Here is a 17022-nt window from a genome sequence, read left to right on the forward strand (position 1 = left end):
CATATAGACAATCATATCATCTGCGAACAAAGACAGTTTTCTGTTTTCCTTCCCAATCACTAAACCTTTTACTTCCTCTCCTTATTTCATTAGCAAGGACTTCCAAAACAATGTTGAGAAGGAGTGATGAGGGGGGACATTCTTGCTTTGTACCTGATCTTAGTGAAAAGGTTTCAAGTTTCTCACCATTAAGCAGGGTATTAGCTCTAGGTTTTTTGGTAGCTAGTTTTTATAAAGTCAAGAAAGTTCTCTTCCATTCCTAGTTTACTGACAGTTTTACCATGGATGGGGGTAGGATCTTGTTAAATGCTTTTTCTTCATCTACTGATATGATGCATTAACTGATTTTTAAATGTTGAACCAGCCTTACATACCTAGAATAAATCCCACCTGGTTACGGTGTGTAATTCTTTTTACACCTTTTTTGGATTTGATCTGCTAATATTTTGTTGAGGAGAGTTCTATTTAATTTTATTTTTAATCTGTGCCTTAATCTTTCAGGAGCACTGCATATATAAATCTTATAAACATACAGGTTATAAGACTATGTGTTCACAAAATACTTACAATTCTCCAGTTCCTTTTAATATAGTTCTTGAATGTTACTGAGGCACACACTTTGATAACGTTATCCTGGGACTTTTCCAACAAAGTTAAAAGCAACAGTGGGTAATTCTGATTTCCTTCCACAGATTCAAGAAACTTCTCAGCTGTAAAAGAATTTTCATGTTAGAAGATTTGTTATTTAATCAAATCTTTCCATTTTATATATAGGTGAGTTATGTAGATCCGATTAAAAGCATCAAAAAATTAGGGACGTCTGGGCGCCTAAGTTGGTTCCATGTCTGACTTGATTTCAGCTCAGGTCACGATCCCAGGGTTATGGGACTGAGCCCGCATCAGGCTCCATGCTCAGTATGGGGACCTACTCAGGATTTTCTCTCTCTCCTCTCTGCCTCTTCCCAATTTGCAAGGTCTCCCTCTCTCTAAATAAATAAACATAAAAAATTCAAAAAGCATCCAAAAATTTGAAAGATTAGGATATTTTCCCTTAGGGGATCTATCATGGGTCTACGAGGCTTCACTATTCTTATGTGTTAAATGGACTACAAATGGTGTTACACTAAATTTACATAATACTTGAGTTTTCAAATCAATTTACCATCCATTAAAATTCACTTGAGGGTACCTGGGTGGCTCAGTTAAGCATCCGACTTTGGCTCAGATCATGATCTCAAGGTTTGTGAATTCAAGCCCTGTGTTGGGCTCTGTACTGACAGCTCAGAGCGTGGAGCAGCCTTCATATTCTGTGCCTCCCTCTCTGCCTCTCCCCTGCTTGTGCTCTCTCTCTCTCTCAAAAATAAATAAACATTAAAAAACACTTTTTTTTTATTAAAAAAACAAAACAAAACACCTCACTTGATTCTGGCAAACCTGTAGCATGGCCTGACTGACTTAGCACCTCTGCAGAAAGAGAAAATGCTTCTCAGAGAGATTAAGTGAGTCTCAGGCAAAATTCATATATACAGACCTTCTTCGACTTAGGGTGGGATTATGTCCCAATAAAACCATGGTTAAGTTCAAAATGTCAGAAGTCAAAACTGCATTCACTACACCTAACGTACTCAACATCATCATGGATGGCTTAGCCCAGCCTCCCTCAAAGTGCTCAGAACACTTAGATTAGCCTACAGTTGGGCAAAATCATGTATTGCAAAGCCTCTTGCCTCTTTTATAATAAAGTGTTGACTCTCTCGTGGAATTTGCTAAATACTATACTGAGAGTGAAACCAGAAAAGTTACATGGGAACAGAATGGTTCTAACTGTGCTGGTTGTTTACCTTTGTGGTAACGTGACTGACTGGGAGCCGGGGCTCGCTGCCTATCACTGGTCCAAGGAGAGGTTCAAAATCCACAATTTGAAGTTTTCCATTTCAACGGTTTCTACTGAATATGTGTTGCTTTTGCACTGACCTTTCATCAAAAATTCACTGAGGGATGGATGGGCACCTGGGTGGCTAGTCAGCTGAGCAACCGACTTCAGCTCAAGTCATGATCTCACGGTTTGTGCGTTCAAGCCCCACATCGGGATCTGTGCTGACAGCTCTGAGCCTGTGGCCTACTTCAGATTCTGTGTCTCCCTCTCTCTGCCCCTCCCCTGCTCGCACTCTGTCTCTCAAAAATGGATAAAACCGTTAAAAAAAATTTTTTTAATAAAAAATAAAGGATGAGGAATGCTAGGGGCACCTGGGTGGCTCAGTCAGCTGAGCATCGACTCAGGTCATGATCTCACAGTCAGTCCTGAGGTCGAACCCTGCATTAGGTTCAGCGCTGGGTGTAGAGCCTGTTTAAGGTTCTCTCTCTTCCCTTCTACACCCCTCCTGCTCATGCTCTCTCCCCCTCTCCCCAAAAAATTTAAAAATTAAAAAAAAAGGAAAAAAAAGAGGGTGCCTAGGTGGCTCAGTCAGTTGAGCATCCGACTTCAGCTCAGGTCATGATCTCATGGTTCATGGGTTCGAGCCCCATGTTGGGCTCTGTGCTGACAGCTAGCTCAGAGCCTGGAGCCTGCTTCAGATTCTGTGTATCCCTCTCTCTTTGACTCTACCCTGCTCACGCTGTCCCCCTCTCTCTCAGAAATTTAAAAAAAAAAATTTTTTTATAAGATGAGTAATGATAAACTGGAAAATGTTGGGCTGTCTGGCTGGCTCAGTTGGTTAAATGTCTGACTTCAGCTCAGGTCATGACCTCGCAGTTTGTGAGTTGGAGCCCTGTTTGGGCTCTGTGCTGACAGCTCAGAGCCTGGAGCCTGCTTTGGATTCTGTGTCTCCCTCTCTTTGCCCCTCCCCAGCTAGCACTCTTTCTCTCTCTCAAAAACATTTTTAAAAAAATAAATGAAATAAACTGGAAAATGATTTTCAAGAAGGACACTACAGTTTTGTAGGAGTCTGGAAGGCTTTGGTTGTTTCCTCTCAGTGGTGAGCACTGAACACACAGGGCAACACACTGTATCCATGCTCTGGGGAAAAGCCCATAAAGACTGCTAGATCTCTTTCTTCAATTGTAATCAATAACCTGAAAGAAATCTCATGAGTTTAAGTCAAATTATTTCTGTGTTCACTTCCTTTAATTTGTTCACCAGATATTTACACTGACATGTTTCTAACACACTCAAGGAGCCTTAAACTGTGTTCCAGTTCATCCACACCAGCGTCATCTCAAGAACCAAAGGAGCACATGTTATCTATAAGCTGGGATTCACTACACATTTCAACCTCCAGGTCATTTTCTTCAGATGTTGAGTCGGTCTAGTACCAACCCGAGAAATGCCATGTTCATAACTCTTTCCAGAAACATCAATTTATTCCTACACTCTGTCCCTGGATTCATTAAACAGTAACAACCGCACCTTACAAACACAAAATTATTAAAAATAATTTTCAACAGACAGGGCTTGCAGAGGCTTTCTGGGAAAGTCTAAGAAGATTACGCCCATTAATTTTCCTTCCTCCAAGAACACATTACTTCTTTTAGCACTAATGGGAAAAACCACAATTTTCCCTCAGAAACCACAAAGGCTATCCTAAAACAGAATGGATGCATTAACATGTTTGCCATTCTACTTCTTGTACAGAACATGTATCTTCAACACACACACACACACACACACACACACACACTCATTTCTCTGTGGGGCCATTCTAAAAGCCTCTTTCTGAGCACATCCATTAGTAAGTTCTGAAGCAGCAGGCTGAGCATACCTGGTTAATAAGGCTTCCATTGAGAATCATCTACTGACTAGCCTCCCACAAGAGACATTTGGCTCTCAGAAGTAGTTTGCTTGGTCTGCATAGTGTTTCAAAATGTTTGAAGTCAGATGCTATCACTTAAAAGTGAGAACACTGCATACTTCTTTTATTTTTCAAGCAAAGCTGGAAATCTGATCTTGCAAAAACTGTTTGAACCCCCCAGAGTTATTAGCTCATTCCGAAAGCCCTTAACCAAGGTATGTAAGTCACATATGACCAGTCCTCAGTTGGCCTGCTCCATCATTTACCTTCACATCTGACTCCTGTGGGCATCTGAGTTTACAACTCTAAGCTTAGGGTGCTAGGTGGCTTTAGTTAGTTAAGCACGTCGGATTCTTGATCTCGGCTCTCCTCTGATTTTGGCTCAGGTCATGATCTCCCACGGTTCGGGAGTTCGAGCCCCACATTGGTCCAGCACTCAGTGCTGAGCTTGCTTGGAATTCTCTCTCCCTCCCTGCCCCTCCCCCACTTGCACAGGTGTGCACTCTTTCTCAAATAAATAAACTTAAAAAAAAAATCTAAGCTTATACTAAATTTCTAACAGAAACTGGTCAAATACAGGAGAGAGGAACCTAGGTCTTAAAATGTATTAATTGGGGCGCCTGGGTGGCTTAGTCGGTTAAGCGTCCGACTTTCGCTTAGGTCATGATCTCACGGTTGATGGGTTCGAGCCCCGCATCAGGCTCTGTGCTGACTGCCAGCTCGGAGCCTGGAGCCTGTTTCAGAGTCTGTGACTCCCTCTCTCTCTGACCCTCCCCTACTCATGCTGTCTCTCTCCTAGAAATAAATAAAACATTTTAAAAAAAAATGTATTAATTAAATCAAACCCAGCATGGGGATTACATGACAGTGTCTCATTACCTGGTTTAATTCATTTAATCACTTTTTAGGCAATTAACTCTCATCTCTATGCCCTAATTATTATCTCTCTAAAACGGGCAGGTGTGGGGATTTTCAGGAAAAGGTGAAGGGACAAAGCATTCTAGACACAGCAGTACTTTTTAATCCCAGAAGACAAAAGCTATTTTACTCAAAAAACAAAAGCAAACCAAAAACACCCATCACCATACATTACAGCAGCGGTAAGCAGCCAATCACACACTTTATAGCTGGAGAATAAAAAAGACATGATGCCTGAAAATCAAAGTGTAAATTCTTTCTTTTTTTTTTTTTAATTTACAAATACAGGTAGATTATGCAAAGGTTTCCTCATCTGTCCTTAAAGAATAGATCAAACCACAAAACATTTATTCTCTTTACCTGGACGTCTGATGGCAGGATCCGGATCAAGAGTTTTCTTTAAATATTCTGTTAGCGTTTGCAAATTTGCATCGCTAAGCTCCATCGCCATAGAACCTAAAACAAAAATTGAGGTTCGGTAAATTGGTCACATTGGGAAACAGTAATTTACATAAAAGAATACTTTTATACTATGGGTCTTCCCCTCTCTGAAGGTCATCTATTTGTTATGTTTTAAGGTATGGGCTATAAGCCTGACTCAGCTGGGACAAGGTTCCAGAAGTTAACAGGCTTTTTGGAAACAATGGTGGGCTAATTTTGAGATGAAGAATAAACATACCAGTAAGTAAAAAAAGAAGGTGCAGAAAAACAAAGGTGAAGCATTGATCAAAGTCACATAACATTTATTAGATTTAATGCTACAAAAAAGAGAAGATGAGAGTTTAAAAAAAGACTCAGTAGAAACTTTTTTTAAAAAGGCCCACCAAAGGGGAGCCTGGGTGGTTCAGTTGGTTAAGCACTTGACTTTGGTTCATGTCATGATCTCACAGTTTGTGGGCTGGGGCCTTGTGTCAGGCTCTGTGCTATCAGCTGGAGCCTGGAGCCTGCTTTGGATTCTGTGTCTCCCTCTCTCTCTGCCCCTCCCCTGCTCACCATCTGTCTCTCTCCCTCTCAAAAATAAATAAATATTTTTAAAAACTTAAAAAAAAAAAAGCCCACCATTAAAATTGGTTATACAATTTTAAGCAGTAAATACGGACCCCATAAAGAGTTCTGAGATTAAAGAAACTAGAATAAACTCCTTTGTACAACATGCAATCACAAACACTGACAACAAACCAGATGCTAAGAATCCGTACCTGAGGAGGACACTGAGGTTCAGAGGATGACAGCTGTGATTATGATGAAAAAGGAACCTTCTACACTAAAAGCAAAGATAAGCAAGTAGGACTATATCAAACTAAAAAGCTTCTGCACAGCAAAGGAAACCATCAACAAAATGGAAAAGGCAGCCTACCAAATGGGAGCAATTATCTGCAAATCATGTATCTGATAAGAGGTTAATATCCAAAATATATTAAAAAGAAAATCCACACAACTCAAAAACAAAAAAACAAAAACAAAAACAAAAAACCTGAATAAAAAATGGTCCAAAATCTGAATAGACATTTTTCCAAGACATAGAGATGGCCAACAGGTACATGAAAAAGTTCTCAACATCACTAGTCATCAGGAAAATGCAAACCAAAACTAAAATGAGACATCATCTCACACCTGTTGGAATAGCAATCGTCAAAAAGACAAGAGATAACAAGTGTTGGCGAGGATGTGGAGAAAAGGGAAACTGTGCACTGTTTGTTGGTGGGAATGCAAATTGTTGCAGCTACTGTGGAAAACAGTACGGAGGATCCTCAAAAAATTAAAAACAGAACTGTCACAGGATTGTGTGATCCAGAAGTTCTACTTCTGGGTATTTCTCAAAGGAAATGAAAACCCTAACTCAAAGATATCTGCACCTGTATGTTCACTGCAGCATTTTTTTTTTTTTTTTTTTTTTTTTTNAGCCAAGATAAATGGCTGGATAAATGGATACAGAAAATGTGATTATGTGTCTACAATGGAATATTCAGACATAAAAAAGGGAAACCCTGCCACCTGTGACAATATGGATGGATTTTTTTTTTTTTTAAATCAGGCTCCAGGCCCAAAGTGAGCTCGAATTCATGACCCCAAGATCAAGAGTTGCATACTCTGAGCTAGCCATGTGCCCCTGGATGGACCCTGAGGTCATTATGCTAAGTGAAATAAGTCAGAGAAAGACAAAATATCGTATAATCTTACTTTAACGTGGAATTTAAAATTTAAACAAACAAAAAAATACCACACACCAGAGCTCATACATATAGAGAACCAAATGGTGGTTACGAGAGGTGGGGAGTTAGAGGTGTACAAAATGGGTGAAGGGGGTCAAAATGTACAAAATTCCAGTTACAAGTAAGCCATCAGGATATAATATATAGGGGCACCTGGGTGGCTCAGTCGGTTAAGCGTCCGTCTTTGGCTCAGGTCAGATCTCACGGTTTGTGGGTTCGAGTCCCGCCTCGGGCCTGTGCTGACAGCTCAGAGCCTGGAGCCTGTTTCAGATTCTGTGTCTCCCTCTCTGCCCCTCCCCCACTCATGCTCTGTCTCTGTCTCAAAAATAAAAACTATTAAAAAAAAAAAAGGATATAATATATAGCATGGTGACTATAGTTAATAATATAGGGGGCACTTGGCTGGCTCAGCTGGGGGAGCATACAACTCTTATACTGGACTTGTGCATTCAAGCCCCACACTGGGTGTAAAGATTACTAAAATAAATAAATAAACAAACAAACAACACTGTATTGCGGGGCAGCTGGCTGGCTCAGTCCATAGAGCATGTGACTCTTGATCTTGGGGTCATGAGTTCTAAGCCCCACATTGGACACAGAGCCTACTTAAGAAAAACAAAGTTCTGACGACAAAAAAAAAATCTGTAATTATGTTTAGTGTTGGATGTTCACTAGATGTGCTGCGGTCATTTCACAATGTATTCATTTCACAATGTATTCATATATTACTACTCATCGTATTACATACCCAAACCTAATGGTAATGTTATATGTCAATTACAGCTCAATAAAAAAAGATAAAAATGAAAAGGCGGGGGGGGGGGGGGGGAATGCCTGGGTGGTCCAGTTGGTTAAGGTTAAGCATCTGACTCTTAATTTCGGCTCAGGTCACTATCTCACGGATCAAGAGTTTAAGAAGCCCCCTATCAGACTCCTCAATGACAATGTAGGGCCTGCTTGGGCTCTCCCTCTCTCTCAAAATAAGTAAACTTTAAAAAGTAACAATTTTATTAAAGAAGTATTCAAATCTTTTTTTTTTTTAATTTTTAATGTTTATTTTTAGTTTTGAGAGAGAGAGAGAGACCGAGTGTGAGCAGGAGAGGGGAAGAGAGAGAGAGGAAGACACAGAATCCGAAGCAGGTTCCAGGCTCTGAGCTGTCAGCACAGAGCCTGACGCTCGAATCTATGAACTATGAGATCATGACCTGAGCTGAAGTCGGTTGCTTAACCAACCGGCGCCCCATAAGTATTCAAATCTTAACACCGAACATAAATCACAGAATATACTGCCACTGACCAAAAAAATTCACATCTAATACATTACAAATTCTAAGCTAAATCTATGGCTTATATCCATGACTGATGACATGAAGAAATACAGACAGAAAAAATAGCGCATATATACAGCTTACAAGAGTGAGTGTGTGCACACATCATCCCCCATAAACAAAAAGTTTAAGAATGCTATAAAAGAGGACTCTCTGGTCTCCAGGTTTTTGGTGAATAGATAAAATTAAGTGCAAAACGACAGAACTTTCTGGGGTGATAAAACAATGTTCTAAAATTGTGCTGATGGGACTATGTAGATAGATGCACAACTGTAAAAAATTACTAATGACACTCACCAAAAAGTACACTTCACATGAACTCACAGTAAGTCATACTTCGATAGTTCTTTTTATTTTTTAAAATGTTTGTTTATTCTTGAGAGAGAGAGACACAGACGCACAGCAAGTGGGGAGGGTCCCAGAGAGAGAGGGAGGCACAGAGCCTGATGCAAGGCTCGAACTCACAAACTGAGATCCTGACCTGAGCCAAAGTCGGCCACTCAACCAACTAAGCCACCCAGGCACCCCTTCAATAGCTATTTTTTAAAACTGCACTTCTGCTTACATCCCAGGATGAGTTTTAGGGACAAAGCCACACTAGTCCCCAGGGAACCTAGGAAATGTCGCCTTTTCAGGGCAACCATGCACTCAACTTCATTTGGGGCTTCTATAACAAGAAAAAAATTTATGTAATAATTTGTATAAAATGTAATAAAGCTAAGTGGAAAAAAAGTCAAATATACAATTCAAATTATGTAAAAAAAAAATTTATGGGTGCCTGGCTCAGCGGATAGAGCGTGCAACTTTTGATTCTCAGGGTTTTAGGTTCGAGCCCCTAACATTGGTTACAGAGATTATGTAATAAAATCTTTTTTTAAAAAAATGTTATCACACCCCCATATATAGAAAAATACACTCCAAAATGTAAACAGCAGTAACGTCTATGTGATGAACACCAGACATTTTTGTTCTCTTCATATTCTTCTAGATTTTCATAATATCCTACAACTACCTATATGTATTACACTTAGAATCAGAAAGTTATTAAAATTTTATTGTACTTTTAGGGGCACTTGGGTGGCTCAGTCAGTTAAGCATCCGACTTTGGCTCAGGTCATGATTTCAGTTTGTGAGTTCCAGCCCTGCATGGAGCTCTCTACTGTCAGCATACAGCCTACTTCCGATCCTCTGTCCCCTTCCCTCCTGCCCCTCCCCTGCTCACATGTTCTCACTCACTCTCAAAAGTAAATAAATATTAATAAATAAATAAAATTTTACTGTCTTTTTAAAATGACCTTGTCACACATAATTAAATTCAGGCTCTCAATGAAGCTTACGTATTAGTTGGAAGACAAGATACAACTGTGATGCCAGCTACAAAACTAATCCCTTTCCTGCAGTTTTGAAATCCAAAAATCTATAAACTGAAAGGTTTTTTTGTTTTTGTTTAAATTTGTGGCAAACTCACTGGCAGCAAACCTTGGCCCAAACTGCCTAAGGCTATAAATAAAGTATCTCACTTTGTATAAAAATTTGTCTCACTTAAGAAGAAATACTAGGGTGTTTGATTGCAGATTGCTACCCCACACCCACAGGGAATGTTGCATAATCCACAGTATGTGCATCCAAAAAGAAATCCTGAAACACATTTGTCCCCTGGAGTAGCAGTGCCAAATCAGTCACACAGAAACTTAACTGCTGAGAGGTTAACAAGAGAGTCACTTGGCCTACATTTCCATTTGGGCCAAGATTTCCAAGAGACTGAGTCTTGAGCTAAAGGATACATAGAACTGGAAAGGCAAAGGAGAATGAAGACCTATCTCACACAAGAATTTAGTGTGAATATCTTGGGGCACCTGGGTGGCTCAGTCGGTTAAGCGTCTGACTTCAGTTCAGGTCATGATCTCACAGTTCGTGGGTTCGAGCCCCACGTCGGTCTCTGTGCTGACAGCTAGCTCAGAGCCTGGAGCCTGTTTCAGATTCTGTTATCTCTCTCCCTCTCTCTCTGACTCTACCCTGCTCACACTGTCTCTCTCTCTCAGAAATAAACAAAACATTAAAAAAAAAAAAAAAGAATTTAGTGTGAGCAAAGTAACAAACAGTAAGCTACAAAGCTCCTTTGGGGAACAGTGAAATTTGAGGCTGAGATCAGATTGTTAGATCTTTAAGACTTAGCTAAAGAGTTACATGATTTAATGTATAATAGGAAGCCACTAAGGTTTTTTGAAACGGGTCAAAACTTAATGAAAGTGGAGTATATGAACTTTGGGCTGGTCTTGGTTTCCAGAATGGAGTTAAGGAAGGAAAAAAAAAAAAAAAAAACAGAATGGAGTTAAGGAGAACAAGTGAAGATCTGTTAGGATACCTTTTTTTTTCTTCAAACATGGGAAGGGTAACATCTACAAACCAGGCACAATGCTAAATGTTTCGCGTGCTTCGTATCATTTCATATAAGCCTTTTACATACAAGGAGACTCAGAGAGATAACTTGCCCCAAGTCACACAGTTAATAAAAATCAGATTCAGGAACGCCTAGGTGGCTCAGTTGGTTAGGCAATCAGCTCTTGGTTTCGGGTCAGGTCATGATCCCACTGTTCATGAGTTTGAGCCCTGCATCAGGGTCTATGCTGCCACCACGGAGCCTGCTTGGGATTCTCTCTCTCCCTCTCTCTCTGCCCCTCCCCTGCTCACTCCTACACTCTCTCTCTAAATAAATAAATAAACTTAAAAAAAAAATCAGATTCAAATCAGTCTGACTTTATAGGTCTACTCTCTTCCTATCCTACTAACTAAGGCTGTCTCTCAGGTGAAGAAATAAGGACAGAGGTCTGGCAAAGAATGGAAGCACCAGGAAAAGCAACAGAAAGGACATCTTGACTAGGAATGAAGGGAGGGAGACAGATAGACAATTGCACAGCATACGCCTCCACCACCAGAGACCACAGCCTTCTAAGGAGAATGATTTGTTTGAAACTATCTGTATTCTCCCTATTAGAAACTAGAAACATCTTTATGATAAGGGAAGCTAAATGAGTCCCACTCAACCATACACACGATTTATTGAGAAGCCACCCTTTCCGAGTTTTGTATCAAAAGTTTGGAAAATGTCGGAGCACCTGGCTGGCTCATAGTTGATGGAGCATGTGACTCTTGATCTCAAGGCTGTGAGTTTAAGCCCCACGCTGGGTGTAGAGATTTCTTAAAAATAAACCTTAAAAAAAGTTTGGAAAATTCTATACATTATAATCCCCTCTTTTGGAGATTCACCTTAACATCTTCAGGAACTTAAGCAGTAAATTATCAGGTTAATGTTGTTTAATCCAGAGTTCCCCCTTATTACTTGGTCACAGAACTATTTCATTATATAAAACTTTGCAAAATGGTGATTTAACCAATTTGTTTTCTATTCTTTTTTTTGTATACTGAAATGCTCAATATCTCATGAAATCATGAAAGTTGGCTGTTGCCAAGTAAAATCATTTATGTCAGTATATATGACCTACAAAAAAACAAAACAAAATAAAACAAATCCATCTCTCTGTATCACACAAATTTGTCCTGCCTTTTTTGAGATTTATGCAAGGCAGCATGTTAGAAACTCTGTGTCTGTGTGTGTGTTGTGTTGGGAGGATTACAGAGATTAACTGGATCTATTCTGTTGAGTTTAATATACTCCTTAATAATTTTGCATTTCACTAACTCTCTTAATTATGTTCCTATAGCACTGTACATTATCACAACCAAAATCTCTTAGATTCCTCATCATTATCTGAATTAAAAATCCAAACTCTTTACCATGGCAGAGTTCCATGCAATCTGACACCTATCAACCTCATCTACCTTCTTTTGGCTCTGGGGTTAAGCCACAAAAGTCTCCCCTTCTGTTGTTCGAACCAGCCAAGACAGTTCACCATGCCTGTAATAATGCTCTTCCTTCTGATTTTAAACTGGGCATCATTCAGCTGTCAGCCCACCATCAACTCCTCAAAAAGACCTTCCATCACTATCATCTACACTATTAACAGCAATAACATCATCTGAAATAACTTTTTTTTTTTAAAGTATCTTTGATGTAACTGTTATCCTTATTTGTAAGCTCTTTAGCGCAGGAACTTTATAGTCTTGTCTCTGTAAGCCCAGGACTTTTACCACTGTCTGGCACATGGAAAATATTCAATAAGCAGTTGCTGCATGAACTAAAGGATGAGTCAATATGTCAGTCAACTAGCTAAAGCAGGAGTTCCCAGTATGGATTAGAGACTATTCTTCGAGGATCAATTATAAGGAGCCCCAACACAACATAGGAACTCAGTTACACGACCGACTTACCCACCACAATTAATTTCCATTCACTAAAAAGTGTTTCAAGAAAGAAATGAATTTAAGATCTGTCCTAGACTACCGATCATATATGTTAGCGTTCACATTTTTGTTTCAGGATTCTGCATTTAGTGTCCTACTTGCCTGAACAGCTCTGCCTCTGGAGAGCTACAGGGCTCACTACCCACTTCATTCAGGTCTCTTTCCAAGGTTATCTCTTTTCAGAGATACCTTCCTGGACCATCCTATTTTTTTTTTAATTTTTTAAAAATGTTTTATTTATTTTTGAGAGAGAGAGAGAGCAGGGGAGGGTCAGAGAGAGGGAGATACAGAATCCGAAGACAGGCTCCAGGCTCTGAGCTAGCTGTCGGCACAGAGCCCAACATGGGGCTCAAACCCACGAACCGTGAGATCATGACCTGAGCTGAAGTCGGACGCTTAACCAACTGCACCACCCAGGCGCCCCTGAACTATCCTATCTAAAAGAACACCCATGTCAGCCACTCTCCATTGCCTTATTCTATTTTTCCAAGCTCCAAATTTCCAGATTTTATAAGCATATTACTTTGCTTTCTTGTTCCCTGTGCCTCTCTCTCCACTAGACTAAATTCCACGAGAGTAGGGGCTTTGTGTTTTGTTCACTTCAATCCCCCTAGAGCTTTACAAAAGTGATAAATACCTAATATATAGTTCTTATACTACTTTCAAAAGCTATAATCTCTTGATTTTTCCATCAAAAGCATTATCATTCTATACATTTGTTCTGATCAATTGACTGTGACAAATAGGAAGAGGTGGAGAAACGGATTCTACCCTAAAATGACAAAGTTGAAGTACTAAGATATGACTATTTATAAGTTAAAAAAAACGGGGGGGGGGGGGCCTGCGTGGCTCAGTTGGTAGAGTAACCAACTCTTGATTTAGGCTCAGAACTGACAGCACGGAGCCTGGTTGGGATTCTCTCTCTGCTCCTCTCCTATGCACTCTCTCTCAAAATAAAATAAACCTAAAAAAAGTGTGCGTGGGGGGAATTGTGGGGGAGATACATAAATATACAGGCAAAACCCCCTGAAAGTCAAAATACTACACAGATCCTAGAATTTAATATTAGTTAAGGAACTAAATATTTGTCAACAAACCCTTTTTATATCTCCTTAATGATAATGTCTATAAAACCAAATTGTAAGCTTAGCCCTGATCTGGGAAGGCATGACGAATCAGGTAAATTTAGAAAATACTCTATAGGTATTCACAATATAAGGGCAAGATCAAGGTCTAATTAAGCTACCTAATTTTGCCACAGGTGAAAGTTCTTTGACTTTTTAAAATATCAGCAGTACGGGGGCGCCTGGGTGGCTTAGTCGGTTGAGCGTCCGACTTTCGCTTAGGTCATGATCTCGCGGTTCGTGGGTTCGAGCCCCGCGTCGGGCTCTGTGCTGACTGCCAGCTCAGAGCCTGAAGCCTGTTTCAGTCTGTGACTCCCTCTCTCTCTGACCCTCCCCTGCTCACACTGTCTCTCTCTCTCTCCTAGAAATAAATAAAACATAAAAAAAATTAAAAAATAAAATAAAATATCAGCAGTACGTAAATGTAGAAAGTGTTATTGATTTTAAAATAAAGATTCAAACTAAAAATGGGAAATTCATTCTTTTGCCTTTAAATAAGGGGCAACACTTTACTTTTTCCACAGAACTATCTTTGGAAATCCCTACCATCTCAGTTAAAAACTAAAACACATGTGCCACAATAAATCAATTATGAGAGACTTAACTAAATTCCAAGTTCTTCTTGTTGAATGAATGGCTGGACCTAAGTCTAGCCTCTTCCCACAGGCCCTCAGTTATGGATGAAGACTTGGAATAAAAGCTTTGCTTTCGAAGGCCATCTTACAGACATCTGTGACATAGCTGATCCAAGATCTGTGCCTTTTCCTTAGATATTTCCTCCATATTAGAGAACCATTCCTGAGTCCTTACATCTGGGGAAAGGGAAAGAGATCCAATGAATGAAAACTATCTGGCACATACACATCAAGAACATACCCCAACACCCTGACCCACCCTCTGCTTTCTAATCACAGGAACAGACCACTTACGTTCAAATCCAAACTTTGTACTGTCTACAAAGCCCTACATGATCGGCCTCTAGACACCTCTCCTTTCTTCATACATTACTGTAGCAAGCTGGATTTTCCTCCAATATTCCAATGTTCTAAGTTTGTTCCTATCCTCAAGCCTCTGTACCTTCTATTCCCTCTGCCTAGAATGCTCTGTCTCCTCGCTTTTCCATGGCTGGTCTCAGTTCAAATGTCACCTTCTTCATCTGTCACGTATCACTATCTGAAAGTATCTAATTAATTTATTTGTATTCTTGTTTCTTTCTCCCACTAATATAAGCTCTCCAAGGGAAAAAACCTTATCCATTTTTATTTCTTCACTGTATTCCCAGAGATTGAGTGGATGCTCTAGTTGTTAAACGAATAAAGAAACAAATTAATCCCAAAGGTAGATCAGTGCTCTCAAACCCATCCAATCCTGTAGAGGAAACCTTTACCTGTACCACTTCTTGGCCTTCTGGCTAAGATCAAGTGTAGGAAATCTCGGTCTCGCCCTCAAACTAGCAGAAATAAAAGTAACCAGATGGGAAGAGAAAATACCCTTGCACTGATGGAAAGAAGGGGAAGTGTCTTGGGGGGGTAGGAAGTGATAAGGTGAACTTAAGAGTCCCAGGAATTATGCAGAAAGTGGAGAAACACACACAAGTAAAAAAAAAAAAAAATGGGAGGGGGGTGGCAGAAAAGGGGATGAGAAAAGAACACTGGTGATTCCAAGAGTAAAAGTCCCCTTCTGTGCCTCCAAGGAATAACAATACTCCTGCATCCACCACGTGGCAAGCACTCACCCAGGGAACACAACAGTAAACAAGACGGGCAAGGTCCTTGCTCTTCAAGTTTACAACCAAGCGGCTGAGAAAGACAAGGAACAACTCTAGGTAGTTCCACATAATGATAAATACTATCTACAGTTAAAAGAAAGCAGCCCTCAGAGAAGGTGGAAGAGGCTTGAAACTTAAAAGACAGAGAGCCAGCCTGGCAACCCTAAGATGTCGGTAATTTGCAAGCAAACGAAAGGCACGTCCAAACGCTTTACGGTGGGCACGAGCCTGGAACACTGAAGAAACCCGACATCAGCAGGCCAGCTACAGCGGCTGGGGAGAGATGGTGGAAGAGGCGGACAACGGTCCCTTCAGGGGGGACTTTGTAAGCCACAGTAATGACTGAGGGGATCCTCACACCCACTTCACGAAGCAGCTTGTTTTCGAACCCGCTTTGAGGATAACGAAAATGGGAGACACCAAGGGATGAAGTGATTATAGCCCTAAACTGCACCCCTACGGAGAGGCCAAAGCTGGAGCGACCCCAGGCCTTCTAATTCCAAAGCTCGCGCTCCGAAGTGCCGTATTATCGCCTTTCCGCCAAGAGCTGGACCCTGCATTCCTGGGCAGGTGCACGGACTAGGACAACTCGGCAAAGTGAGATCACGATGCCCACCTGCGGTCGGGGAAACTGAAGCCCAGGGAGGCTAAAGCTGCCCCCTCTACAATCCGAAAGCGGGTCAGAGCAAGAGGAGGTCTGGGCGGCGGCCGGCCTTCGCCCAGCAGCCCGGCCGGACAGGCCTCGCAGCGGCACTCCGCTCACGTTGCGGGTGGCCGGGAGCGACGAGAACGGACGCGCGGGCGCGACCAATGAGAGGCGGCCTTCCCGAGCGGCCCGGCGGCTGCGCGACCAATCCGCGCGGCTCTAGAGGGGAAGGGGCGGACGCTCGGGCAGCTCGCGTTAGGCCGCGCCTCGGGGGCCCTCGCCCCTCACAGGCCCCGGGGCCGCCGGGCCTGCGGCCGAGTCTTGGGGCGCCGCAAGGTGAGGCTCAGCGAGACCGGTCGATGCAGGCAAAGACCTCGCCGGAGGGCGCCGCCTGAAGCACGGGTCCGCATTCCGCTCTCGCCCGGAGGCGCGGTCCTTGCTTCCCAGCGCTCGGAAGTGTCAGGAGCGCCGCATCCCTCCCCTAGCGGGGTCCCAAGAAGCCACCCTGCCAGGCCGTGCACGCCCCGCGCCTCACCTCCTGGGGATACGGGAACGGAGAAGGCAATCTCAGCCGCGAACTGTAGCCGGCACTACCCACCACTGCCGCCGCTCCGCCTCACATTCAAACCCCGGCAAAATGGCGCGGCGGCGAGGCTGCGGCCCGGGCGCATGCGTGAGCGGGGCAGAGGCGGGGGGCGGGGCCAGGAGCGCTCGCGCCCCACCCAAACTCGAAGGACCAATGGAGACGCGCTCTGTGTTTGCGCTGACGTCAGAAGCGACAGTGCCCTTTGGTTTAGACCGCCGCCACGGGCAGCACAATCCCCACTTTCCCCCGCTAGATGGACACGGGTTCAGCCAGTGGCCGCTGGAGTGTG

General features: G+C 42.1%; 1 protein-coding gene across 2 annotated transcripts in view; it reads right to left on the minus strand.

The window, feature by feature from the left end:
* Window positions 1-16773, minus strand: part of CSE1L (chromosome segregation 1 like) — a 44150-nt gene extending 27377 nt beyond the window's left edge. The window contains exons 1-3 of one of the 2 annotated variants that reach the window (XM_077778381.1): window positions 16683-16773; window positions 5067-5162; window positions 568-710 (exon numbers count right to left, since the gene is read on the minus strand). In XM_077778381.1, the coding sequence (XP_077634507.1) occupies window positions 568-710; window positions 5067-5157 (234 nt within the window). In that variant the 5' untranslated portion in view covers window positions 5158-5162; window positions 16683-16773. Of the gene's footprint in view, window positions 1-567; window positions 711-5066; window positions 5163-16117; window positions 16137-16682 lie in introns of those variants that run through there. The other variant, XM_077778383.1, reaches the window with a different exon arrangement.
* Window positions 16774-17022: the final 249 nt, after the last annotated feature.

This window comes from Crocuta crocuta, unplaced genomic scaffold (genome assembly GCF_008692635.1).
Source record: "Crocuta crocuta isolate KB4526 unplaced genomic scaffold, BGI_CrCroc_1.0 scaffold27, whole genome shotgun sequence".
Lineage (NCBI taxonomy): Eukaryota > Metazoa > Chordata > Mammalia > Carnivora > Hyaenidae > Crocuta > Crocuta crocuta.